General features: G+C 54.2%; 1 protein-coding gene across 6 annotated transcripts in view; it reads right to left on the bottom strand.

Moving 5' to 3' along the window:
- Positions 1 to 961: 961 nt before the first annotated feature.
- The window catches only part of PBX3 (PBX homeobox 3), a 111,298-nt gene continuing 86,268 nt past the window's right edge, over positions 962 to 25,991 (bottom strand). For 5 of the 6 annotated variants that reach the window (XM_086763794.1, XM_086763796.1, XM_086763793.1 and 2 more), the window contains 7 exons: positions 22,614 to 22,855; positions 16,688 to 16,878; positions 14,394 to 14,529; positions 7,806 to 7,971; positions 6,408 to 6,520; positions 5,503 to 5,592; positions 962 to 2,513 (listed from right to left, as the gene is read on the bottom strand). In XM_086763794.1, coding sequence (XP_086619920.1) covers positions 2,421 to 2,513; positions 5,503 to 5,592; positions 6,408 to 6,520; positions 7,806 to 7,971; positions 14,394 to 14,529; positions 16,688 to 16,878; positions 22,614 to 22,855 — 1,031 coding nt within the window. In that variant the 3' untranslated portion in view covers positions 962 to 2,420. The remainder of the gene's footprint in view (positions 2,514 to 5,502; positions 5,593 to 6,407; positions 6,521 to 7,805; positions 7,972 to 14,393; positions 14,530 to 16,687; positions 16,879 to 22,613; positions 22,856 to 25,991) is intronic. The other variant, XM_086763797.1, reaches the window with a different exon arrangement.

Below are 25,991 nucleotides of genomic sequence, written 5' to 3' on the forward strand. Positions count from 1 at the left end.
GTATTTATTTAAGCGCACCGCCTGTAGTGACAGAGCAATGTTGTGTTCTAGAACTGGCTGAGAAGTTGTGTCTGCTCGGTGAACAGAGGCAGAAGCAGGAACCGCTGCGTGAGGGCACGCAGGACGCAGAGGGAGAAGAGTGTGGCCACGGTCCTGGGGGTGAGAGCGGGTAAACAAAGCTGTTTCACAAAATAACCTGATACAAGAATTGTTGACAAGAAAAGCCGACCCACAAGCTAACTGAATCACACAAATAATCGTTTAGCCACCAAACCAACTCCTAAAGGCTTCAAGAGCGACTGGGAGGGGAACGCAACGGCAGGCGGCTCCTCGGCGCACGGCCCAGGCTCCGGCCCAGCGCGGGCTGGTAGCGAGCGCTAGCCCTGTGCCCAGCGACGCTAACCCCAGGAGTCAGTAGTTGTATTTATCAAAGACCATTTGCTGCAAGTGATTAACGTTAATTTGATTTCCTGTGAGTCAATTTCCTTGAGATATGGTAAATAGGCTATTACCTGTTATTGACCTTTACTTTATTAAAAAGATTTAACATTAGCATTTATATATATGTGTCCTTCCAAAAAAGTTTTTTTAATAAAGAAAAATATTTTTATAATCGCATTATACTCGCTGGCCAAGGCTGTAGTTCCAAAGTTAATGTTAAATAAAGCTGGTAATTAGCAGTGAATATGAGGACGATTTCTAAACCCATCTGAAGGCCTGACCCCTTCCCTCGCCTCCGCTGGAGCGCTGCTCCCGAGCAGAGCAGGGTGGGCGCGGGCAGGGGCTGGCGGGGCAGCCGGCGGAGGGGGCGCGCCGGCCGGCATGTGCGGCCCTCTCCAGGCAAGAGGGCACCAGGAGCCACCGGTCTGTAAAGAAACGCTCGGCTCCTGCCTCCTGCCAGCTTGGCTACCCGTCTCCCGGTCTGGCTTAGACTGAGCCGGAAGAAATTACAACGTTTGATCATGAAAGCAAAAAGTTTATTCATGTTTGAAACTACATATAACTACCACGAGGAAGACTTTTCAATCCAGGGTGTAATCCAGTTAGAAAGTAACACGAAACGGTTTAATACATTAGAATCACTGCCACAAATTATTCTCATGACTCAATCAGTTTCAGAATCGCATACGATACAAAAGAGAGAGCAAGGCCCCCGTCACACAGGGGTACAGTACCGAATACTGCAGTCTGTATGCATCACAACGAGTCCTTGGTTTCTGCGTGGGTTAGTAACAAGATGAAGAACATTCAAAATGTTTCTCAGTATTTACAACAGTTTCACTGTTCTGTGTCAAACCTAAGAGCCCATGTTCCCACTTCCGCTGCTGTGTAAGTTGCCCGCGCAACCCTGATTCTTGTAAAAGATTACAATGTACATTACATTTCATGGGGAAACAAAGAGTTAATTACAAGATGCAAAAAGATAAGAAAGAGACAAACTACAGCGTGAGTATTTTCAGAGGTAGTAAGTGAGCACTCTAAGCTACAGAACATGTTGAAAGTCTATTGGTTTGTATGAGTTCGCATGAGGTAATAAAGCTGTGTTTGATTGGTGAGATGTATAAATACTCTTTTGCTACACTATGTACAACACTCCGTATGATGGTGCGTTTTTCCTTCGCTCTTTTCCTTTGCCTGTTTGCGGTTTGCTGCCAAGAAGAGGTAACCGATCGCGGCAGCGTGCGCAGCACCTAGCTCGTACTGTAAAACCCGGGCCGTGGCCTTCCCGGAGCTCGGCAGCAAGGGTCTTCGTCTCCTACCAACAACCTACATCCGGTGCCGAAACACAGAGAGGAGACGCGGGGTCCGGGCAGTCTTAGCAAGAAAAGGTGCTCCTGGGTTCCAATTTAATTTGTACGACAATAGATCACAACGGAAATGTGATGAATAAGGATTCTTAAACGCAACCATTGTTAACTGAAATAACCAAACAGCTCTTTTTATTCCAACTCTGAGAGAGATACGAAAGGGTTAAACACAGCCAAATCTGCGGTTCATTTCGACTTCCCATGGAAATAGGCGTGAAGGTAAATTTCGGTGAGGTGTCTCTGTGTCTGCCCCTGCTGCTGAGGTGAAGCTTGTCCTGTACTTTTACCCTTAAGGCCAAGTAATTGGCAACTGTTAGACCAACATCGTTAAAACTGCTGATAATAAATTATGATAAAATAGTTACAGGGCTATAAACAACGCTAAATCTTGGCCTAATTGGATAAAGTGCTTTTTAACATTGTGTGTTTTAAGTATAAATACAAATGATTATGATACCTTTAAAAAACAGATTTACCAAGTTTTCTAATAAGACAAGGTTTTACAGTAAAGCTGTAGGTGGTTGGCTACAAAAAACTCTTTCCTTTTTCTCCTGTGACTCTGAATGCGCTCATCAAGGCATCTCAGCCCAGGGAAAAAGTGTTGCTAGGAGATTAGTTAGAGGTATCAGAGTGCACGCTTCCCGGCCCTTCTGTCGGGGAAGTCACAGAAGATGGAGTAGTTGCGTCCTGCCAGCCTCCATTAGCCTGAAAAGGGAAAAACAATTCAATTGATACAATTGTGCATATTAATTACACCGCACGCTGAACACATCCGGCTGGCGAGCCCGGGGTTGGGCAGGAGACACTCTGGGAAGGAGGTTTTCCTGCCCTCCCTCTGGCTGCAGAATTTGTGACAGGAAAAAGCAGCGGGCGTTGCGCGAGGGACGCTGAAAGCACGCTCTGCGACAAGGCCGAGCCTGCAGCGGAGAGGCAAGCCGAGGCACCAGACGCCGCTCAGCCAGATGTTAGCCGCAATTAGGACTTGGGGATTTCTGCACAGACATCCGCGCCTTAATGAAGAACATCCCTTTAGCCAACACTTCAGCTTTTTCCCCTGAGAAGACGAGTCTGGGGCCATGGCGTTTAACCTCCTTGTCTCCCCTCGCTTCCCAAATTCTGGAATTGCCTCTCTCCTCCCGGCAGAGCCCTCGGCAGAGCTGCTCCAGCCGGTGAGCCGGGGTCCCTGCAAACGGGATCCGCCAGCACACCAACGTGGGGCTGCGAGGCGGAAAGGGGCTGCTCGCATGGGTTTTCCAATTATCTCTAAACGCAGCCCCTATTCCAGACGCCGCTCCGCGTCTCCGCGTGCCGCCGGCCCTCACCGCGTCAGACCTGCATCAGCAAGAGCAGCGCTCAGGAACAAATTTGCCTTATGTCTGGGCCGATTGAGGCAATTGCTGAAATCAATGTCTGATCAAATTTCTGCTGTGGCAGACAGCTTGTCGCTACATATTTTTGTGTCAGTCAAGAAGAGGGAGGCGCGGGGCTCGTGAGTTGGGGGACGCTGAGTGGAAGTGACGGGGAGGCCTCTCCGCACGGCCCGCGAGAGCCGCCCCGGCCCCGCGCTGCCGCCGCCCCCGGCCTTGGCAGGGACGCTTCCCGGCAGGGAAAGGTTAGCCTATGCTAATGGCTTTATGACGTGCTTCGTTACCGAAACGATCAGCGGCCTGGCTCGGCACCCTGGGCCGCGGTGACACCGCGCTCTCTCGGAGGAAGGGGCGGCAGCGAGCGATGGCGTCGCGTGGGACTTCCCAGCCAGCCCGGCCGTCGCCCCTCGTCACAGCCGGCCCTCGAACCCAAGCCCTGCACCCGGCCTGGCTAGATCTTACATCAACAAATCGTTCATCTATCGTGACGGAAGACAACGCTCTACGGCTCCTACGGGAGGAGGAGGAAGCCTCGGTAACCATCTCCTCGGCAGATAAAAACAGCAAACAGAGGCGCTCTCATCCCGACAAATTCAAACGTTTGGCTTCTCTTAAGTAAAATTAACGGCAACAGCAACCTGCAATCGCATCAAGGCTGAAACCTCACCACTGGCTTTACAGCGCCCAGCTGTTCAGACACAGGCTGAAAACACACAAAGCCTGCTCCAAACGCACAGGCACCGCTGCTTTTTTATTTCTTAAAGATAGGAAAATCTACTTAGAGAAAGAAAAACTCTTGTGCAGATACGAGTCTAAAGATATTCCATCTGAAGTAAACATCATTCCTCTTTTATCCAAATTTATAAACAACAAATGTACAATATTTTTACTCAGCCTGGCAGCTGGAGGAGAGGTTGTCAGCAAGCATTCTTTTTTTCAAATAAATTAATCCTTACTCTGGTGGTTTGAGATTATGCTCTGTATTATACAACAGCGCCTTATCAGGCCTCATCAGCGAAGATGGAATTCATGTCTGTAAAATGCTGCAGGCAATCACAGTTTCATATTTTATCATGTTGATAAGGATATCGCAAATTCTCTGAAGCATTTCAAAACACTTAAATGAAAAAGGAGAAATGCAACTAAAAGGCTTTTTATATGGTTTGTTGTGGGTTATTATGAGTTATTTATAAACCCAAAAAGAAAGATTTGACATTTCAAATGTAGAAGATTTGAGTATTTAATGGTACTTTTTTCCCTTTACAATTGAACATCTTCAATCACATTTTAAATCATTAATATTTACTCTCATGGCAAGTGGAAACCCAAAAAGGGGGGAAAACCTGCCATTCCCTGTGGCTGCAGGATCTCACCCTGGCTCTCCCTGTTTTCCCGCAGCCACCCTCTCCGCACCTCCCGGCGCCTCTCAGCACCCGCACCCCGACCCGCAGCGGGTCGTGAAACCAGGAGCAGCCCCCGGGATGGGGAGAGGGTCGCCGGACAGGGAATCCCCTGTGCTCATTTTGAAGTCCATGACTATGAAGGAAAACAAATGAAAGTCACCTCTCAGGCAAGTACAAAACGCGTAAAAAAAAAAATCAAAGCATTAATTGTTGAAGTTTTAAATGAGAAAAGCAAGCTGGAAATGAAAGATGAAAGGATCTGCCATGCAGCTCTCGCCACAGAGGCTGCGGCTGTGGGTGGCATTTCATCCAGGCGTTCATGCCGACAGCAGAACAGATCTTTGCCTTTATTTATCCTGGCGCCTCGTGCGCAGGCCACAGGGTCCAGCCTGCGCGGCTCTGAGCACTGTCACATCCCATTGCTTACAGCGAGAGGCAGGACGTTTAGCACCTAGCGCCAGCAAGCCTAAAATCCCTCAATTTACTGGCAGCTGTTTGCCAGACCCGCTGCTCCCTCCCGTTTGCGGTAACGAGGCCAGCGGTACTTCCCAAACACGGGAAGAACCCGCTCCCTTGGAATGGCTAAAAGTGCTGGCGTCCGACTGCGGGCGGTAACAAACACAACAGCAGCAGTTCGGCCATCTCCGTGGAGGAACAAGAGCCTTCTCTCCGAGGCTGTTACTTTTGAACTCGGAAGGCTGAAAAATATAAAAATTCGAATCGCTGGTAGTCACCCTCTAGGAATTTCTCTCTTCTTAGGTCGCCCAGACTCATAGCCGCATCAAGGGCTATTCTGTGGTTCATCCCCAAAGACGTGGTGTTAAAAAAACACTACTGCAAGAGTAATTAATACACGTATTAACGACTGCATTTACCTGACACCGTGCTTATGGCTCTCAAAGCACTGCTCCCCTGGGTACTCACATTTAAATTATGTGGACTGTACAGTGAATTTCCTCCCAGGCCATCACTGTATCCTCCCGTCTGATTGATAACATGACGCAGGGTATCCACCTTAAAGTAAGGGGAAACAAAATTCATCATTCCCAATCTATTAAAACACCATCACTTACAATAGGCAACATTTTGAATTATGTGAGCCAAAAGGCTTTAGCATCTTCTATGAAGGCAGATTTATCAATCAGGAATGACTGGCAGAATTTCAGCAAATCCTCGCATGTTAAAAGCCATACATCTCTGCTGCTCCCAGCAGCCAAACAACGCCTTCCTCGCAGCAGTGCGTCCTGGAGGTCCTTCTTAAGTGGCTGCCGCAAAGCGCTGTGCATATTTATGTGTCTGTGTGTGCCTGCACGTGTGGGAACAGACTACGGCATCTACGGCATCCAGAACGTGGAGCTCGCCCTGGCTGAAAGGACTGCAACCGTGACTGAGGATGAGTTGGATTTTAACAGCTCAGTTAGGTATGTTCTGACATGTACATAAATAAATAAATAAAGGTTTGTCCAATAAATGAAAGGAAGATTTTCTTTTTTTAAAAAAAAAAGGGGGGGGGGAAGAAAAGGAAAAAAAGAAAGAAAATTCACTGGATTTGCAGTGTCCATGGAAGTCAGATGCACCCAATCCCATTCCATGAGCTCAAGCCAGAGCCGAATGCATTCACAAAGCTTAAAGTTTCAATCAGAAAAAAATCACTCTTTCCGTTATCTTTGTGAAATTCAATGCTGGGGTAGGAATAGGTCACATTCGGAAATACGCAGCCTCCACTCTGCAGCGAGGCACAGACCATTGAATCGAGCCAGAGTAAGGTGGAATTTTTAGCCCAAACCCTACCCTGCTAGAAAGGCCCTACTGTGGGGCATTTCTCCTACCTGTGACTGCACATTGGCTCCGACTTGGGACCCCTGGTAAGAATCCCCATTCAGACTCTGCATGTTCATGAACATGTCCCCAGAATTTGGGAGGTTAAAAGAACCAGAAGAACCTGGAAAGGAAAGAGTTAGGTAGCTGAATAACAGAGAGCTGCAAATATACAACCCCAGAGACCTGAGGGCAGGGGAGGAGCAGACAGGAGAGGAGAAGGAAAGGCAGCGCACAGCGGAGGGAAAGCTGCGGGCCAGCGCCGGCCAGCTTGGGCCGCCGGCCCCCCGCCCAACGGTTCGGCGCGTCCCGGCGGGGGCTGCTGCCGGCTCTCGGCACCGCACCAGCCGCGGCCCAGAGCGCGACGCTGGGACGGCCTGGCCCTGCGACCCGGGTCAGCTCTTCCCTCTGGAAGAGTGGCAGCCTGTACAAGACCAGGGTTTCATGCGGAGAGCTTTCCTCCGGGATCGCTTCATCGTGAGATGCTATCACCAAGCACTCGCAGAAAAACTCATTTTGAGTCTGCACTTAATGTCTCCTTCAGAAGGAAATGGCTGGTAATTTCCAATTAGCCGATTTATTACCATCAGAGGAGGAACCTTTTTCTTACTTTCTTTCAATTAAAGGGTTTTTTTACCGTTGATCGCTATACCCTTTAAAAGTTGTCTACAGCTAAGTTGCAGCAAAACTTCAGCGTAAATCGCGCCAAACACATCTGTGCTTCGTGGAAACCTTTGCCTCTGGAGCCCAAAAACGTGACTTCCTCTTTACAGACTCCCTGCTAATTTAGTGCTTAGATTTGCAAAACGTCAACAACACACTAGGAAGACAATTTTTAAATACTGCAGAAGAACACGTGGTAGAGCAACTCCAAAATAAAAGCTGCATCCTTAGATTTACATATAGAGTATCAACTCCGTTTCAGGCAACCCAGAGTTTAAATTGTAATTAGTGCATGTTAAAATATTCCTCTGTTTTGTTCTTATCTTGACAATAAGTATAATGGTTCTACAAAAACAGGCTCGGAGCTGTTGAGCTGCCTCATTTTATGTTATTTTCACTGAATGAGAAAAAGCTCAAAACATCTACGGAAACAAAGCAGCTGCCAGAAGCCCACGCCAGGCAGACATCGCCACTGTGGGAATTACGTGGCTCTGCTCCCGTAGGGCCGCCGGAGCTTTGCCGCCGGAGCTTTGCCGCCGGAGCCGTGGGCACCACCTACGGCAGCGCCCAGCCCCTGCAGTGGTCCAGCCTGGGGGTCCGTGGGCTCGGTACCGCTCCCCAGGCCACGACCAGGTCTGCTAGGGAGCTGCAGCCTCCTCAGCCCGACGAACGCGCTGGGGTGCATCGCGGGCCTTCCTTTACGGACAGCCCGTCGGGATGCTTTAACGCACGCGCTGGGTACGCACCAGAGTTTGGTGTGGTGGGGGAGTTTGTCTGGTTGTTCTGGACGGCTGCGGCCACGGCGTGCGCTGCGGTCACAGCCGTCTTTGCCGCGTAGAGATTGGCTTCTTCCTGGAACTTCCCGATGTTCTTCTTGTACCTGATTCTCTTATTGCCAAACCAGTTGGACACCTGCAGAGGAGAGAGGTGGGGAGGGTGAAGGACACAAAGCACCTGACCTGGCAAACCATGATCCCTCCACAATGTCATGTTTGGTCCAGCAAACACGCGTGCCCCAGCTCCCAACCCGTATCTGCCGCGTACTCCAGTTCACCAAGCAGGAACCGCAGACCAGTTAAACACTGCTATGGATATGAGCGTGATCTGGCTCTGCTTCTCTGCTGGCAAACCGATGCATGAGGGGTGATTCTTTCATGACGACGCCTACCCTGGAGCTCGCTGTGGTGTTTAGTACAGCTTTGTCTCCTACTACCAGGAGCCATTTGTCACCAAAATCAGTGCAAGACCCCAAAAGCTGCTGAAGGGGGACCAAGGCCCGGTTGGGTGAGGGCATGCGGGCAGTGAGAGCAATTGTTCTTTATTTTTGGGCTGGAACAACCTCGGCAGCCCACTCATAGAATCGTGTTTGGCTGGCTGAAAATGAAAGGAATCCTATAAATCAATAACGGCTGAAAAGCCACTCTGTCATCTCCCTTTGAAGACACTGTACTGAAGCCAAGACGGGGCACCGACTATTAACCCACGCAGAGGTCACGGCCAGAGCCGCCCGGAAAACTTCGTACAACCTTTCTCAGCGGCTTTGTCCAACTTCAGCTGCGTATCAGAGCTCCTAAACAACAAACCCAGTTTGTAACACCGACGACGGCCAACGATGCAGAGACAGGAAAGCATCCGCTACAACACAGGTAAAGGGCAGGGCACCAGTAATAACTGGCGGTTACCGGCCACCCCTGCAGTGAGGGACCCAGCCGCCTGGCGTGGGGCGAGGTGGTGGGGGGTCCCACACCCCCTGGGCCCCGCAGCCCCACAGCAGCTCGGCAGCACCTCCCACACGCTGCGCTCCAGCCCCGCGTCCGGTAAGGCACCCCGCTGCAGGCAGGAGACAAACCCTGCTGTGTTTTCTGTAGCTCTAGCTTTTGTTTAAACACAATTAAAGGAAAGCCTCTAGCTTTAACGGCAATCCAAAAGGCACCTTATATATTCTGTCCCCCAGATAATACTCCACTGGATTCTATATATTGCACTTAATATTGCCTTGTCAGTCAGAGAAGCAATAATACATTAATGAAACCTAGCAAATAATTATTGTGGACAATCAGATTATGCTTTATTAACAGTTTCATAATTGAGGAATCTCTGTACATCAACTGTATGTCCAGGAACGTGTGCGAGACCCCTCTGTTTATGCACGCCCCTGGACCAATCAAACAACAGCCATCACTAATAAAGGTTTATTTAATTCTCACAGTAAAATTTTAATATCACCAGCAGCCTGGGGAAGCCTCAATGAGTGGATTTGCTTGACATCAGATCGTTTCCATTCTGCTAGTCCCAATACTTCTTAATCTTTAATATCAAGGCAATTAAAATTAATGGCCACTCATCCAGAGCCACTGTGGGCAGTGTTTCCTTGACATCAATTGTTTGATGGGATTACCTAGAGGTTAAACTAACAAGCAAGGTTTAATTGGAAGCAATGAGAGGAGCAGTGATCGTACGTTATGTTTAACCCGCATACCACATCTAAATGAACATCCAGAAATGTTAAACTATTCCTGAGATTAAAGCGCTCGCCCCGCGCGCCGGCAGAGCACGGCACCGGGGCTGCCCGAGAAACCGCAGCATTGCTGCGGGGCAGCGCGGTCGGCACCCAGGTCCCCTTGCTCCTGGCCCAAGGACTCTTGGCTCTCCCACGGGACACGTTGGCGAGGGGCCGCAGCGCAGCGTGCTACGGTCTGGCGACACGCAGGGGCTCCGGCCGCAACTGGGCGGGCACGGCCAACGCGGGCGGCTGGACACAGCCAGGACAGGGCCAGGGCCCCGCTCAAGGGAAGGCTGCGCCAGGCAGGGTTTCGGCTGGATTCACCGCCACGGCACTGCTCTGCGGGGCTGTGCTGGCTGCCTGCAGGCTCCCCTGTGCGCCGCGGGCCCCAGCCCAGGGCAGGGCTGGATGCTGGTGCTGGGCTGCCCCACAGTCAGCACTGGGACCGGGAGCAGCTGCCGTGCCCTGGCTCCTCACCCAGCCTCACGCTCACCCTAAAAATGAAAGTTGTCCCCATCGCGAGCTGCTTCACAACACATTTTTCATTAAAACAAACTATCTCTTCACATAAAAAAACAATGAACATCTTTCTCCTCCTGATCATTGAAGGCCAATTAATTAATTGGGCTTAATTGTATATTACATTTCAAACAATACTGTTGCACTTATTTATCATGTTAATTGCAATGTTAAATAAAAAGACAATAAATTATTACTTATATCATCAAGATGCCTAACGTGGGATTTGGGACGGGGCAGGCCTGCCTCGTGTCTGCGCACTGGCTGACTTCACGGGATAAATCAGCGCTCGTTCTGCAGAAGACGCAGCTGACATCAGAGCATCACTGCTGGAGTTAGTGAACTACGTATTCGTGGACCCGGAGATTCTTCCATTGCGGTGCCGAGAGTTTGCAGCACACAGCTTATGTTCCACACCGAACCAAATTGCACAGAACAGAACATTTTGGGAAGCAGTGTGGCACAACTATGGTACATGACCTAAAGCTAAGAATTTTACCTCTAGAAATGATGTAATTAAGTTTGCATCTTTTTTTTTCCGTGCTTCCCAGGTGAAGTCAGGGGTAAGAGCCCTCGCACCCCTGTCAATGTGCCACAGGAACAGACACGGACTCAGAAGGAGCAGGGGCAGGAGAGGTGTTCAAAGCCAGCTCCTGCATTCTTTCTCCAGAAGAATTTTAAATACATTCTCTTGTCAAGCACATCCTTCTTTTGTTTGAAGCAGTGAAAAATTTTATGGCTGTAATCCGCTGACACGCTTTCAGCAATGACTCTGCCCTTTCTGCAGCCCACATGATGGACTGGTGGCTGTTCATGACACCCTGGAAGAGGCTCATCTGCAAAAGTATAAAACATCAGCCTCGCAGCTGCGGAAAGGGGAGAACAGATGATAGAGTTTATCTCCCTCGAACACGTGCTGATCGGGGAGCTCTAAATTACAGCCAACGATGCTCTCTGTTAAGGACATTTTTTTCCCCAGAATTACCTTTTCCGTACTCCTAAAAATGAAATTGTGCGAGGTGTTCGTCTTAATAAATAGTTTGTCTTTATGCTTTTCCTGAAAAACCTTCTCTACATATTATTTTAAACACCAATATCAAAACTGAAACCATCTATCTCCCATCGGCAGCTAAACGATGCTGGGACACAATTTTCTTTGCAGCTCACTAAAGTGCTATGGCAGCAAGATTTCCAGTGAGCTGCTTAATCTGGGGGGAGGAGGCCCAAAACACTCACTAATTCAGTGTCTGAGGGAGAAAATGTTCTGCCATGAATGGGCCCCCAGCACTTACAAGGCACTGACAGTACAAGGAGGAAACACCTTGGGCCATCGTTAGGAGAGGCTACGGGGGAAGCCTGGCTCAGCCAGGAAAAGGACAAAGCCTCTCCATCAGACATGAACCACAACATCCAGGCATTTGGAAAGCCATCCGTTAACACTCCTGTTTTCCATTTTCCAGCTCTCTGCAGGTCTGGGGCGCCTGTAGCAGGAGAGGCGAACAGGGCAGGGTGCCAGGCACGGGGGTGTCTGAGGGACCCCGGTCGAGGCCGGCGATACCTGTGCTCAGAGGTTTTGCATGCACGCCCTGTGCGGGGTGCAGCTCAGGCACTCACTTGGATGCCACTGCTCATCCCCCACGAGGCTCCCGCAGACGTTAAACGACTGCTCTGTTCGCCCCCGCTCTCTGGGCTGCATCCCCGGGCTGCCGCCCCCCAGAGCAGCGTGCACCGGGCTGTTCCACAGTGCTTGCTCAGAGCTTTTCTGCCAGATGGCCTCAGAAAGTTACACATTTTCCAGTACAAACAAAGACAACTCCAGCCCAGTTTGACCCAGTGAATACCACTGCACCCCACGGTCGCGCCATGTGGCCTCTGGAAGCGCCTTTGAAAATCACAGGCCAGGACAGCCGTAGGATTCACATTTTCATCTGTGACAGCAGATCCATCATGAGCTCAAGCACCCAGCCGACCACAGGCACTCCCGCTCTCGCACGTGTGCTCCACTCCCATCAGATGATGCACTGCCCCATTTTCAGGCTTTCCCGTCATCCCGAGGTTTCCCTACCCATTTACAACACCTCGCCAGAGCGAAGCTCCGGCCACGGCCCCAGAGACGCAGCGCCGGAGCCAGCGCCCGGGCTGTGCGGTCAGTGCCGCCCTCGCCGCAGGCTGGGAAATGGCGCCTGGCAAAGCCCAGGACGCTGCACGCGCTGCTAGAGGACGCACCGCAGCTATGGCCATCGCTCACCCGACTTCTAATGGATTCAAGAAACAGCTAATTCACGCTCGTATCAAATATTAAAGAGACAAACCCACAGGCATGTCACAGGCTCGCTGCTGCCACTACATTTTTGGACCATCCGCCTGCCTTTTATTTCATTCTACAACATATACATTAAATCTTATCAACCAACCAATTAAGAAAGAAATCAGATCTATTAGCACTGGAAGCAATCAGTTATGGCTCCTCAAATGTTCCATCTCATTTCCCTCAGTCAGTTCAGCCTTATCTAGATCTAGCTGCTTATCTGCCCACTCCAGGATCACCAACTCCTCCTCTGCCAGGCACAATCCACCGCCCACCACGTGGACAGAAGACGTCTCTTCAGCAGCCCGCTGTGCTCTGCCGTGTGACCTCTCCCAGTTACACTTTGCCAGCAGAGCAGGAGAACTGTCGGTTTCCCCAAGTTGGTGCCGATGGCGCTGCCTCTCCTAACACACAGCAGGCTGCCTCTGCTCACGTGGCCAGATTTTTGGACACCGCTTACTGGAGGAATTGCTATGAACCATCTTGGGCCAACACAAGAGAGAATGAGCTTGGTGCTGAAATTCCCTCCAAGAATTCCTGCTCATTACCACAGCCACTCGGAGGTGGACGGGGAGAAACTGTCCCCATCTCCAGCCCTAACCCTCCCCTGGCACCGGGCACGCACACTCCCCATCCCACTCGGAGCACAGTTCGTGCTGCGTGCCGAGGAATGACAAGGAGGGAGCAGGGCACACACGGGTCTCCGCTGGCCTCTCACGTCACAGGGCAGTTTTGCTGGGCTTTGTACTGAGGGTGCATCCACAGCCAGTTAAGCAATACCAAATCCGGGGGAGCTGGGCGGCCTTTCATTTGAAAGTCTTCAATAAAGTGCCTGAATTTTTCATGCATTCAAGGGAGACCTATAAAGTAAATCTCAACTCAGGTCTTAATTATAAAGCTAAAGGTTGCATTGCTAATAATGCCAATACTGCAGCCTGCAATCATGAATAGTTAACACGCTCGCCGCAGGCACTGTTCCTCTAAAGGACCTGAAATATTGATAAGCGGAGCTGATGGAGCTGGGAGGAGAAGGCACACCGGCCCTGGCAGTGGGCAGCGGGGCGGCTGGAGAACTTGGAAACTGCTGCTGAGCCTTCCCTGCCACCCAATGCAACCGCTCCCCAGCTGCACGAGCCAGATCTGCTGAGGGAATCACCTGGTTTTCTATCAAACCTACTGGCAAGAAATGCCAAGCGTTGTCTTGCTTTTGAAGCCATCTCGTCAAGGAAAGGTGAAGGGAAGCTCGATGGAGCGGCCTCATCGGCCAGAACATTGCTGCGAGACACCAGAGCAGTGCTGCAAACGTACCTGGGCCGGTACAGAACGCAGCCATAGCCACCGACAGCGCACATCTCTGATGGGGAAGATGCTGGTTCTCTTGCATTAACTTCACAGTAACATCTGTTACATGTGATAAAAGGAGCAAATCTGCCTACAGAGACGCCGCTCGTGTCACCTCAGTGTATCAAGAGGCTGAATTGCTGGCTGGCTTAGAAAAACAGCTTCAAGCAATCAAAGAAATTCTGATCTATAGAGATAGATTATATGTTTGTCAATAAACCGGCCTTCCCCCGAAACCACGGTAAGTTGTAAAGAATTCATAACAGACCGTAAGGCTCAGCAAGGAATCTTACTGCCTGTGCAAAGAGAAAGCTGACGTGAAGTAGGGTGCCAACCTTACAGCCTTTCAACTTCTATCTCCATCTTTACACATACGCTCCTTTTACCCCAGCAGAAGCCCAGCCCTCCGCAGGCACGCTGCCTTTCCTGGGGAGCCCAGTCACGTTCCACCACCCTGCTGAACGTCACCACGGGCAGCAATCCAAACCTGAAGGGATCACGAAGGGGCGCCGGGCAGGGACCTGCTCCGTATCGCACGCCTCCATTGGAAGCACAGCCCAGAGCCCGGAGGCAGACGGCAGTTTTGCAAGGGGAGCGAGAGGTCGACGCACTGCCTGGGGTGCAGAGGGACAGGGCCAGGACCCGCTCCCACCCGCTGCCTACCTGCGATACTGTGATGCTGCATTTCTTTGCCAGCTCTTCTTTGGCTTCTTCACTGGGGTAGGGGTTGCTGAGGTGAGAGTAAAAATACTCGTTCAATATTTCTGTGGCTTGTTTACTGAAGTTACGCCTTTTCCGTCTGAAACGAGAAAAGAAAACCACAGCTGTTCTTCCAGATGCAAACAGGGCTCCGGCAGGGTCAGCTGGGGTGGAAGCAACCCTTGTTTCACGTGTCCATGCTGCAGCACGCGGCACTGTAACAGCACGGTCTCAGTACCCCAATCCCCCCGGGGCAGCCCTCCCTCCAACTCTGGGCACTGTGCGGAGGGGCCGGCGGGCTGCGATGCCCACATCTGGCTCCGCAGGGACCTGAGCTCCGCCATCCGCCTCTGCGCAGGGTTGCATCCCGCAGGTTGACGGGCCACGGCGCGCGCTGTGGCAGAAAGCACGAGGAAGCGAACGGCGAGGCAGGGCACTGAGCTGGGCAGCGGGTCCGCAGCACCTCCGCACCCAAATACACAACCCAACCTGAACCTCCCGGCTGCGAAATCATGCCGGCAGCAGCCTCAGGAGCCTCCCACCTTGGGCAGCAGGTCAGCTGGGGCTTCCGCGCAGGCGTCGGGGGTGAGCAGAGTGGAAAAGGGCAGGGTGGCCGCAGTGTCCTTAGGTGGCACCCACTGAGCTAATCGGCTTCCCTCAGCCAGGGGCTTTCGGGGCTTTGCGAGGGAGACCCATCTGTGCACCCCTCTGCCGCGGGCTGGGCAGGGCCTGGGCTCTCACACCGCGTGTGCCAGCGCCGAGGCGTGCAGACTCGCGGCCTGGTTGGAACACAAAGCCTTTCTGAAGCACAGCACCCGGTGCAAGGCAGCGCCGGCCGGGGAGCACCGCAGCCCCTTGGCGCGCAGGCAGCCGTCCCGCTGCCGCACTCTTGCCGCACGGGTTACAGCGGCAGCACTTGCACGGCTGCAACACCTTCCCTCTGAGCCGACACCAGCTGCGCTCCTTCTCCCCAGAACACCCTCTGGAAAGCACCAGTTAAACACTGCCTTCAGAGCTCCCTTCCCCTCAGGGCTGGTTGCAATCAAACTGCCTGCGCCCGAGGCCAGCAAGCAGCGAGCGCAATCCCCAGCGCGCTCTTCCAGCGGCATCACGGTGCTGCTAACTGCGCTGTATCCTGGAGCAGGCAGACTCGCTCCCCAGAGCTATGTTTATCTCATTACTGTGCTTCCGCTCATTTTGCCTTATTTACCTTCCTCCTTTTTAAAGAAATCACTTTAAAACGTGCATCTGCAAGCTTTACCTTTTGCAGTTACTGAGCTCTCCACAGACATTTCCTCCAACTGTTTGTAATTACCCTAATTTGCCACACCTGCCAGTGACCTCCTTGTTAATAAAATTATTTTGCTCTTGTTTAGCTCCTCACAGCTTTCAGGTGTGAAGCGTGCGCTCGCTGCTGAAGGCAGGCTCTGCGTGGTGCCTGCTGCTCCTCCAGCTCCTGCTCCGCCAGCTGCCAGGGCCCTGCCCTGCAGAGGGGAGCCCTGTGAAAGGGATGGGGCCGGGATCGGCATCTCGCCTCATCAGGGCTTCCAGACAAAGCTGGCTGTGCCTGGAAACCCCCTCTCAATCCCCGCCTGCCTGCCTGCACGCAGCCTGCAGAAAGCCCAGCCTGCTTTGGGGGCCGGCGGGCTGTGGTGGGCAGCGACACGGGCATGAGAGGGATGCGTGCGCTGGCTGTGGGCCGTTCGGAAGGTGTTGCCTTCTCCCGCGACCCCGTCAGGCGACAGCTTGTTGGGAGAGGGGCCAGCAGATCTGGCTTTCGCAGGCATTGTCGCCCTCCTTACCTCGGGCGAGCACAGCTGCTAACCCAGCGTCAGCGCCGCCCGTGGGCACATCCCTCCCAGAGAACTTGGCTCTTCCATTACGGGGTCAGTGTTTTGCAAGGCTGGCCTTATGCTGCGAGACGTCGGTACCAGCAGCCCCTAACATAACGGCTGGGGTGACAAAACAGCCCTTTGCACAAATCCTCCGTGACTCCCGCATGAGCAGGGTAAACAAGCAGCACTGGGTAAACAAGCCCAGTCTTTGCACTGCAATATGCAGAGGGGAGGTGGCTGTTTATGGCTGTTTAGGGAAGCTCTGGGAAGGAACCCCCTTCCACAGCAGCTGCTGGGTGCAGGACGGGGCCATGGCTCTTTGCTGGGGCAGAGCACCCTCTCCCAGCAGGGCCAGGCTCTCCCTGGGCCGCCCAGCAACTGCCCCCCACCAGAAAGAGCCAGCAGCGCTCGCCTCTGCCTTACCTGGCATCGAGGAACCTTGATCTTAAAATCATTACTGCTTCGCATGTACTTTGTTTGAGCTGCATCTGGATGGAGCTGAATTTTCGATGAATGATGCCCACCATCCTTTCAATCTCCTTGGGAGAAATGGGACGTGTCCGACTCTGTTCTCTGAGCAGGTTCATCACGTGTGTGGTAAATTCATTACACGCCTGCAAAGGAATGGGAGGGTCAGAAACAGTTCTGTGTTGTCCCACAAGGACACAAGCTCTGGCTGTCGAGGGGGAGGCAGCACCAGGGGGCAGGGGCACCCTCGCGCTGCCCCGTCCCCTCCGCATGCGCACAGATGCGAGACCCGGGACCGTCCTGCGGCAGCCAGGGGAGCTGAGCGACCGCGGCCCAGCTCCTGCCACGCTTACCCCTTCCAGCGTCTGCACGCCCCCAGCCAGACCGCGTTGGGGAAGAGAGGCCGGGGTGGGCACGTGCTATGGCTGCAGGCAGGAGGTGCGTGCCAGCGGGGACCAGCTCATGCTCAGCAGCCAAGCGAGAAAAACCTGCCAAGGGCTGCCCATCCTGCAGCTCGCCAAGCCCCGCAGCAGGTGAGGGTCTCTGGGCCTTGCCGAGACGCCGCGTGTCCCCTCAACGGGGGGGTTTAGCGAAGTCATGCCCGCGCCGCCGAGCTGCTGGACAAGGGCAGGCTCGAGGAGCCATCAATTACCAGTCCCAGACTACACAGGTGAGCGGACACGATGATATCAACTTCTCCAGGGTGCATCATCAACAGACGCCGCCTGAGCCGAGCCTCCGCATGACCGAGCGGCTGTCACGCCGCCATCCCAACGTCCCCACGCAGGCGGGAAGCTGCCACAAACTCCGCTGATTTATGTCTCCCCTATCTCTTTCAAAAACAAACCCTGGGACTGCTGTCTGCTGGGCAGAGCGGCACGGTGGCCACGCAGCTGATCCCGTCCCGGGGCCAGCCTGGTACTCCAGCACGTTTTGGGCACTAACCTACTCCCTTCTTGAGGAGAGGGGCTGGGCACGGCACCGGCCACCGCGGGGTCTGCGGGCAGCGTGAGGCAAACGGCTCTCTGCTCCCCGCGCCCTTATCAGAGGGAGGTGGATGTACGCGAGGCTGACACACCGGCGGGAGGTCTGCGCGCGGGCCAGCCATCGTAACACGTCACTGGGCCGCCGTCACAGCCAAATAGGGCCAAGGATTTCGCTCTCGTGCATCTAATGTAACAGGCGACGAGCACGATGCTCAGCAGCCAGTAAATCCCGTGGAGAAAGCACCGCAAGCATCTCGTCCAGGCCACACAGGCCACATAGCTGTTTGACGCTAGCTCCCCTTTTTCCTCTAAAGCCGGGGGAAAAACACCTCCGTAATCTGTCTGGCAGCTACATTTTGAGGGATTCTCCCACATTTCAATAGATCATGCACGGGAAAGAGTTAAAAGTTAAAAGTTTATGCATCTAAAAACTCATCATTTCCTACAACATTTGCTGAACGTCTCACAACTTATTAAGTGAAGCCATCTATGAATGCAAATGCTGATTAGCAATTTGGCAATAGCCCAACATTTGCAGAATTCACATAGCTTTTCTTTAAACCAGTAGTTCATACATGATTAATTAGAACATCTCATTTATGTAGTGTGCACTTTAGCTCATTACTCTAAGTAAAATTCGTTAAGTATTTACATTTAGATAATTAAAATCTGGGTACACCCTTAAGAAAGATGCATACACTTCAGGCAAAGTGATTTTTTTTTTCTTTACACTACTGAAAGTAAATTACAGGCTAATTTACATCCTTGCGGCACCCGTTTGGAGGCAGCGCTCCGGCGAGGCTCGGGGAGGGCACAGCGTGCGGAGGCCGCGCCAGCTCCCCGCCACTCCCGGCCAGCGCGGAACCGCCGGCTCCTCCGGCCAGCCGCCGCTCCCCGCCTTCCTCAGGACTTCCTGAGCTCCGGGTTACGCAGTTTGACGCTTCTCGCCCTCCCTTCTCATTCGCCTATCTTCTTTCTTTCTGTTTTGACATTTCAGGCAGCCAAGCTCGCGGAGGCGACGAGCCGCCGACCCCTCTCCAGGCCGAAGAGACGGGGCCGCTGCCCTGAGCGTCGGCCACCCTCCTCTCGCCCAGGGAGAGCCGGCGTTGTCCCAGCTGACCTACTTCTCCTCCCATGCCAAAGCTCTGGCCTGCACAAAGGCAGACCCACGAGGCGGATCGCGGCCTGGTGCGGCAGAGGGCTGCGAGCCCCCGGGGAAGCACGGCAGCCCCCAGCAGGGGAGGCAACTGGGCCAGTGCCTGCTCCCGCCGGCCTCGCCGCAGCAGAACCATGTCCTTCCTGCGCGGCGTCTGCCGAGCTGCCCGGACGGCCCTAGCGTGCAACAGCTTGGATTCAGCCATCCGACCGACGGCAAAGCACCAGCTTTGGCTCACCGGGTAAACCATGCCAGAGGTGAGGCAACGCAGGCACCGAAACCCAGCAACTCCCTCCCTGAGACGAGGGAGCGGCTCTGGCCGTCCCAGAGACACAGCCGAGTCCGAGCGTTCGGCACTGAAATGACACTTCAGGCACACAGCCTGCCACGCGCCCTTGTTTGCAGATCTGGGGAATTCAGGCTTAAAGTACAATAAAATGGCAACTGCTGCATTAAAAGTATTTTCAGATATGTCTTTTCTAAGAGAATGACTTCTCCACAAATATAGTATCAAAATTTGGATGTTTCAAAGCTAAGGTGAGTTTCTTGCTTCCAAGAAGCAAAACTCTCTCCCTGAATTTACTTGAATTGCCTGAGGAGACTTTGTTGGGTTACAGCTACGCCGAGAGCCTTTGCACTGATCTTGACCAGCACCTCCCATCTGCAGAGCTGCTCAGCGCAGCGGAGCGGAAGCTCAGAAGACTCCGATGCTTTGTCTTGTTCTCTCTTGTTTATTCATAGCATCCGAGCCAGTTGATCCTTTTTTCCGTACTATTTTTCAGGCCTCTGCTTGGTGCCCGAGACCATTAACAATGTCAGGTTGTAAGTGATGGCCTTGTTAACCTGCTCAGAAGCCTTGCAGGAGGGGGATGCTCCTGCTAGCCTTGTCGCTTCATCAAGACTCCTCAGACGAGCACAGGAAAAAGAGAGGAAAGGGCCCAAAACAGTCTGGAGGGGCACGGGGCCAGCCGGGACTCCGTGGGGCTGCTGGTGCCTTCCACACAGCCACACTTCACCCCGGTTTGGGGTGAATTCAGAAGACATCTGTGAACTCAGGGAGCAGGTTCCCAGCTGCTCCAGGAGGCCTGGGACCCCGACAGTACTTTTGCCTACAGCAAAAAATGTATTTGAGTGTAATTATAGAAGATAGCTTTCAATATGTCATCTCTATTATAGCAGCTGTAAATTATGGAAGGCGCTGCCTGTGTACGGCCATTTCTCCCGGCGCACGGCGCGGGGAGAGCTGTGTGATGGCGTGACACACTTTCTGTTTCTCTTTCTTTTTTTTTTTTTTCCTTCTGAGCGCATTCCCCTAACTGGCAACAAATGTCAGGATCAAACTCTGCCTGGAAAGCGTCTCCAGGAGGCCGCTCCGGTTCCCGCTGTCGGCTGCCGTGGGGTGGTGGCAGCGGCTGCACCAGGAAAGGGGACGGCAGGCACTGCTCCCTGCGCGGGGGCTGAGCTGCGCCCCGGCTGCAGGACGGCACCCACATCTCAGGAACCTGCGGCCACTGGAAGCGGAGATGCAAAGTCCTGGCTGCCTGCTGGCTGCGGAGACGGGCTCCGCGTTGAGACAAGCTGGCAGGAGACAGGTTGCTGCGAGGCTGGGGACATTACCACATTTCTGCCGAGCAGAGGTTGCTGGGTGTCAGGATTAGCGGGGAAGCGTGCATGCGTCAGATCAGCTCCACCTCTCTCTCCCTCTCCCAGCAGCACTCGAGCATCCTCCAAAGTTTCCCGTGGTGCAGACGGATGGCTGTGACATTTCAGCCGAAACCTTTGTAAATGGAGCTACGGGGCTAAAAATGCTCCCGCTTCCCCCACATCATTAAACGTATTAGAGTCAGAGGACGCGTGCCAGGAGACGGCTGCAAGCACCGACCTGCTGCGGCTGTGGCCCCACATCTGTCTCCAGCCCCTCGCCCTGTGGTTTTCCAAGCCACGCTCCTGCCGAACAGCGTTCATTAACCGACGGCCAGCCCCATCTCAGCGCTACAGCTGCACGCCGGGCCCCGCCGTGCCAGCAGAGCCCAAGGGTCCGCGCGGGACATTTAGGGTCCTTGGAGGGTGCAGAGGGGGTTGGTTTGAGGGAGAAAAGGAGATTTGCACAAAGCCCCTGTCAGTGACTTGCTCAGTTATTTGTTCACCGCTTGAACACCTCAGTGAAAGAGACGGCACAGACGAGGCAGCGCTGCTGGCATCTGAGCCTCGCTGTGTCACCGGCACCTGAACCGCACCAGCCCCGTGCCAGCCAAGCCACCGTCCCGCCAGCCTCTGCAGCAGCACGCTGCACGGACTGTGCCGGCAGGCACCGGCCCCCTCCAGCCCCTCCGTGCCCCACGGGTGCCCCACACCCACTCCCCACCACCCCATCGCTCCTGCCCACAGCTGACGCTCGGCCAGCACCAGTGGGCTGTGTCGGCATGGCCTGTCACAGACCGCGCCTTTGCTTCTGCTGGCAGAAAAAAGCAAAGCAAAGTAGTCAGAGACCCTTCAGAGGGTCTTCGCACACAAAAAAGGGAAACTAAAATAAAAGTTATCAAGGCACCCAGGCCCCGCCGGGCACTGGCGAGGCTGGGAGGGGACCCACAGGGGCTGGGCAGCACGGTGCACTCTCCTCCTCGCCCTCGTGGTTTTGAGTGGTTTTACCACTGCCTCCACATCTCTTTTGTGGTTTTGGTCTGTACAGCCCAACGCTTCGCCGTGATGGGCTGGGGGCAAGCGCAGGACTTCCCCGGCTCAGCTCGGGAAACCACCAGCTGACGAGGTTCGCTGAGCTGACGAGGTTCGCTGAGCTGACGAGGCTCAGGGCTTACAAGCCTTATTAGGACACCTCTGGGAGGGGAAATGAAGACATCGTCTGAGGCTTGCGAGGGCCAGAGATCTCCTGCCATTCTTCCCTCGCCCATCTCCTTTCACGCCATTGTTCATCACAAAACCAGCAAACAGAGGAGGCAGAGCGGCCTCTCCCGTGGATGACAGGGAAACCGGGATGGCACAGCCCCCACCCCGTGGGCAGGAGCCACGCTGCGCCCAGCACCAGCCAGCAGCGCGTGACAGCCGCTCTCGGTGCCACCAGCGCAGGTGGCAGGTCACCAGGTCTGGGCAGTGAACATAAACCCACAGCACGCTCTGCGCTCCACACAAAGACACCGAGTGCCGGTGGCTGCCTGAACTGGGATTTCCGTATTTCCTATCCGTAGCGGCAGCTCCCGAAGCCGGGGCCAGGGGCTGTGCCCACACCTCGCTGCCCACTCCCTTGCAACCTGCTGCGACCGACCCACCACGGCCGAGCCTGGCACCGGAGCCTCCTGCCACCTGCTCCTGTGGGCTGAGATGGCCAGCACGGCCCTCTCCTGCCTGCGCTGCGCGGCTCGCCAGGCCCAGCCTTGCCACACTTCACCACGGGGCACAAGAGTGGCACCGAGTGACAGACAGCTCCGCTTCTCTCCCTCTCTGGGCTGGCTCGAAGGGGAGAAACACGGGCTCAGGCGCTGCTTTGGTGCAGTTACAGACAACAGAAAACACTCAGGCATGCACGACATGCGTCCTGGGTCCAGTGAGCGGCTCCTGGAAGCCCGACGGACTCCCATAGCGTCACGGCTCTTTACGGGGAGAGTGGGGTGGGGAAGGGGAGGAGGGGACGTGGTCCGGAGCTGGGCAGCGGCGGGCGCTGGCAAGCGGAGGTGCGGAGGAAGCAGCGGCAGGTACACGTACAACTGAGAGGCTGATGTCTGACCTGTTCATATTTCTCCAGCTCTGTGTGATAGATTTGTCTGATCTGGGTCAATTTGGCTCTGTAATCTGAGTGTTCAATAGAGTTATCTGAAGACCCTCCTGAGGCTGCTGCGGCTGCAGCTGCTGCCGCCGATCCCCCACCTTTCTCCGGACCTGAGACTCCTTCTGCCAGAAGCATATTGTCTAGTCTCATTAGCTGGGGATCGGGAGGGTCTTCCTCCTGGGCTCCTCGGATGCTCAAACCTTGGGCAGAAAAGAGAGAACAAGAGAAAACACAGTCAGTATTTCTTGCGTCTGCCCGGCCGCCGCCCGCTCGCTGCACGCCTGCAAGGAGCCCTCCGGCAGAGCCCTCCTGCCCCGCGGGGCCCGGCCCTGCCCGCGGCCCGGCCCTTCCTCCAGCCCTGCCGCGGCACCCCACGGGCACCCTCCTCCCGTGCATGGGTACAGACACACACGCCTTCCAGTTGTTCTCCAAGAGAGCTAGATGTACGCAAGGCTGGCATGATCCTGTACGTTACATCACTTCGATGCAAGACCACATGGCAAAGTAAGAGCATGATCCATTTGGAAATAATTGATTTGCTTATCAATTCCTTCCAACTGGATCTAAGCACTACGCTACTCTTCAGGAGGCTTGTACCCCTGGACGCCACCCCTCCTGCGAGGTCCAGGCGCTGGTTTAAGGCGCCCAGGGAAAAAGGGGCCACTCGCTCCTCAACTACAGGAGACGTCAGGCAAAAAGCAGACCTCCCCTGGCTGCCCGGGGACGTGGCTGCTATCGCGATGCCGGAATACGGAGTATGTGTTTGAAATCGCCAGTGCTCTCGCACTGGCTCGTTGGGAACAACATTTTAAATCTAATTTTTGTTTTAGACCAAGAATTTCTGAAGCGATGCTCAGTCAGCACTCTCTCCTGCGCCCTGCAGATGAAGGCTGACAATTTGTGAGTTTAATCAGGTCACGCTGGCACGGTGCCACGCTGTTATCAACAGTGCCGAAAAGAAAGTTTGAAAATAATTACAGTAGTGCAAAATCACTAGAGCTGCGGCTCCTTGAATCAACATTTCCGTCAGAGACGTAATGCAGCCGTGTGCACCCCAGCCCAATTCATCTCGTTAGGTCTGAGTAAGAGCAGGCACTCGTGCTCTGGACGAGCGGGTCCTGGGGCTCCGCCGCTGCATCCCACGTACCTGCACGGGCGCCCGCACCCATCTCTGCTCCGCGCAGCACTGTGGGCTCCAAACCCACCTGCAGCTGCCACACACGCGCTGAGCGAGCACCAGCACTGCTGCCTGCTGCGCTGCGCTGCCCGGGAACGGCAGCCGCCCCCGTACAGATTTCACCCCCATGCCCTAAACCCCACGCACAGGGGGAGGCGACCCCCTGACTGGCCAGCTTTCCCAACTGAAGCAAGCACAGCGCTCATTTTGCTCTAAAATACACATTTGAAACCTGTCACCTTCATTTAAAACTATAATTCCATATAATTTCATGAGAATAATAAAGATGTCTCATCATGTCTCTGAATTATTTTTGTTGCCCGTTCAGGGGTCCACAGATGAGCGGGGTTTGACAACCCCACGCACCGTCCCGCCGCGCCCCTGGGCCGGCACACGCGTGCTGCGGACAGCCCTGCCGTGGCCCGGGTGCAGGTGGGCAGGGAGGGCAATGCCGCACGCGAGGGTCCTGGCGCCAGGAGGGGTGGTGGTCCCCGCGCCCACCCCAGCTGCATGGAGCCAGCGTGGCTGCCTCAGGACAGCTCTGTCCCTCGCCCCCTCCTGCTCCCTGGACTCGCCCCGCTCCCGGCCCGTGCGGTGCTGCTCACAGGGGGATGACTTTTCCGTGTTGTTTTGGTGAGCCCCTCCTCCTGTTTATCTTATTCCTGCTCTGCTCTGGTGTCGGCACGTTTAGCAATGCTCTGATTTTAACCCGCTCCAGCTCCTGCTCCTTTCTCAGGAATGATCTCTGCTGTTGTTTCTTCTTTTTACCTCTGGACGGTTTCGCAGTCCGTGTTTTGCCCTGTTCCAGCTGGTTTTCCCCAGCTGCATTTCTGCTACAAAGCTTGTTCACCCTCCCAGTATCGCCGCAGCAGTCCCGCTCTGCTCCCCTGATGCCGCAAGACGCCAGGCCAAAATCTGCAGTGGAGTAATTTGGTACAATTGCTACAATTTCTGCATCATTTGCTTCCACGAACAGGCCAAAGATTAAAGGGCTTTGTCCAAAACGACACTATCCATCCAGACGTAAATTCATATTCAAAATCCCCAGCCCTCCGTGGACAAATCTGTGAAGGACAGCAAGCGTTCCCCAAGGTTTAAACGCAGAAGCTGGTGTCTGCGGTGGAGACCGGGGGAGCTGGGGAGAGCCCTGAAGCACCAGAGGAAGAAACCCAGCAGGTAAGGGCAACGGCGAAGCCACCGAGGTGCCTCGCACGCCACCCTCGCGCAGGTCTGCCGGCCGGTGACAGAGGGGTGGCACGCTGCGTTCATCCCACGACTGAGTAGCGCTCCCGCGTCCAACGCACCCGGGGCAGAGCGCGGAGCCTGCAGACAACCCACAGACAAAGGAATGACGGAGTGCGTGCGGGGGGAGGTAACATTTGTTTTGCCCCTGAGTGAGACGCGTCATTCATTTGAATGGCAAAGCCACGAGTTGATTAACTGGTTCTAACAAGAATTAAGCTGTGTGTTAATTCAGATCTCTCCTTATGAACTATAGGAAGCAGATCAGCACAACTAATAGGGCCTGGTGTCCCTGGGGGCAGGGGACGGTACCGCTGATGAACTCCTCTGCCGCCAGCGGAGCCGCAGCTCCTCGGCAGGTTGCAGCGGCCGCCCTGGCTGCCGGCTGAATGCTGTTAACACCGGCTGAGAAGGAGCCACAGCGTCGCCGGGGCTCCTCAGAAGGAGGAACCCTTGCTATCCGCTGGCAACACGTCCGCGCCTACCAGCACCTGCCTTTATAAATTACTCTTCGTTTGAATACGGGAATAATATATGTATTTTTTGACATATAAGCTCACATGCGGTGGCTATTGTTTCCCTTTTTTATTCCTCAGTATATCAACCTATGAGTTTATTACTGTTTAGCTCACTGACCTTTCAATGCATCGTGGAATTAAGGTGCAGAGGGGACGGGAAAGAACACAACAATACATCACTTCCAGCGCAGCCACCGGCACGCTAATGGCAGCGGAAGTGCCAGGGCCCCGGCGCGGCCGCGGCCGCCCGGCAGCACGCTGGCCAACGGCAACCCCCCCAATAACCTGCTCGCGGGGACGGGACGGCCTCCTGGAAGCACGGCCGCGGCCCGCGACCGTTCACTCACGGCCCGTGGGCATTTGGGTCTGCACGGTATTTAAAACCCAGCATCCTTGGTG

Source organism: Chlamydotis macqueenii, chromosome 20 (assembly GCF_036417535.1).
Source record: "Chlamydotis macqueenii isolate bChlMac1 chromosome 20, bChlMac1.mat, whole genome shotgun sequence".
In the NCBI taxonomy this organism is placed as follows: domain Eukaryota; kingdom Metazoa; phylum Chordata; class Aves; order Otidiformes; family Otididae; genus Chlamydotis; species Chlamydotis macqueenii.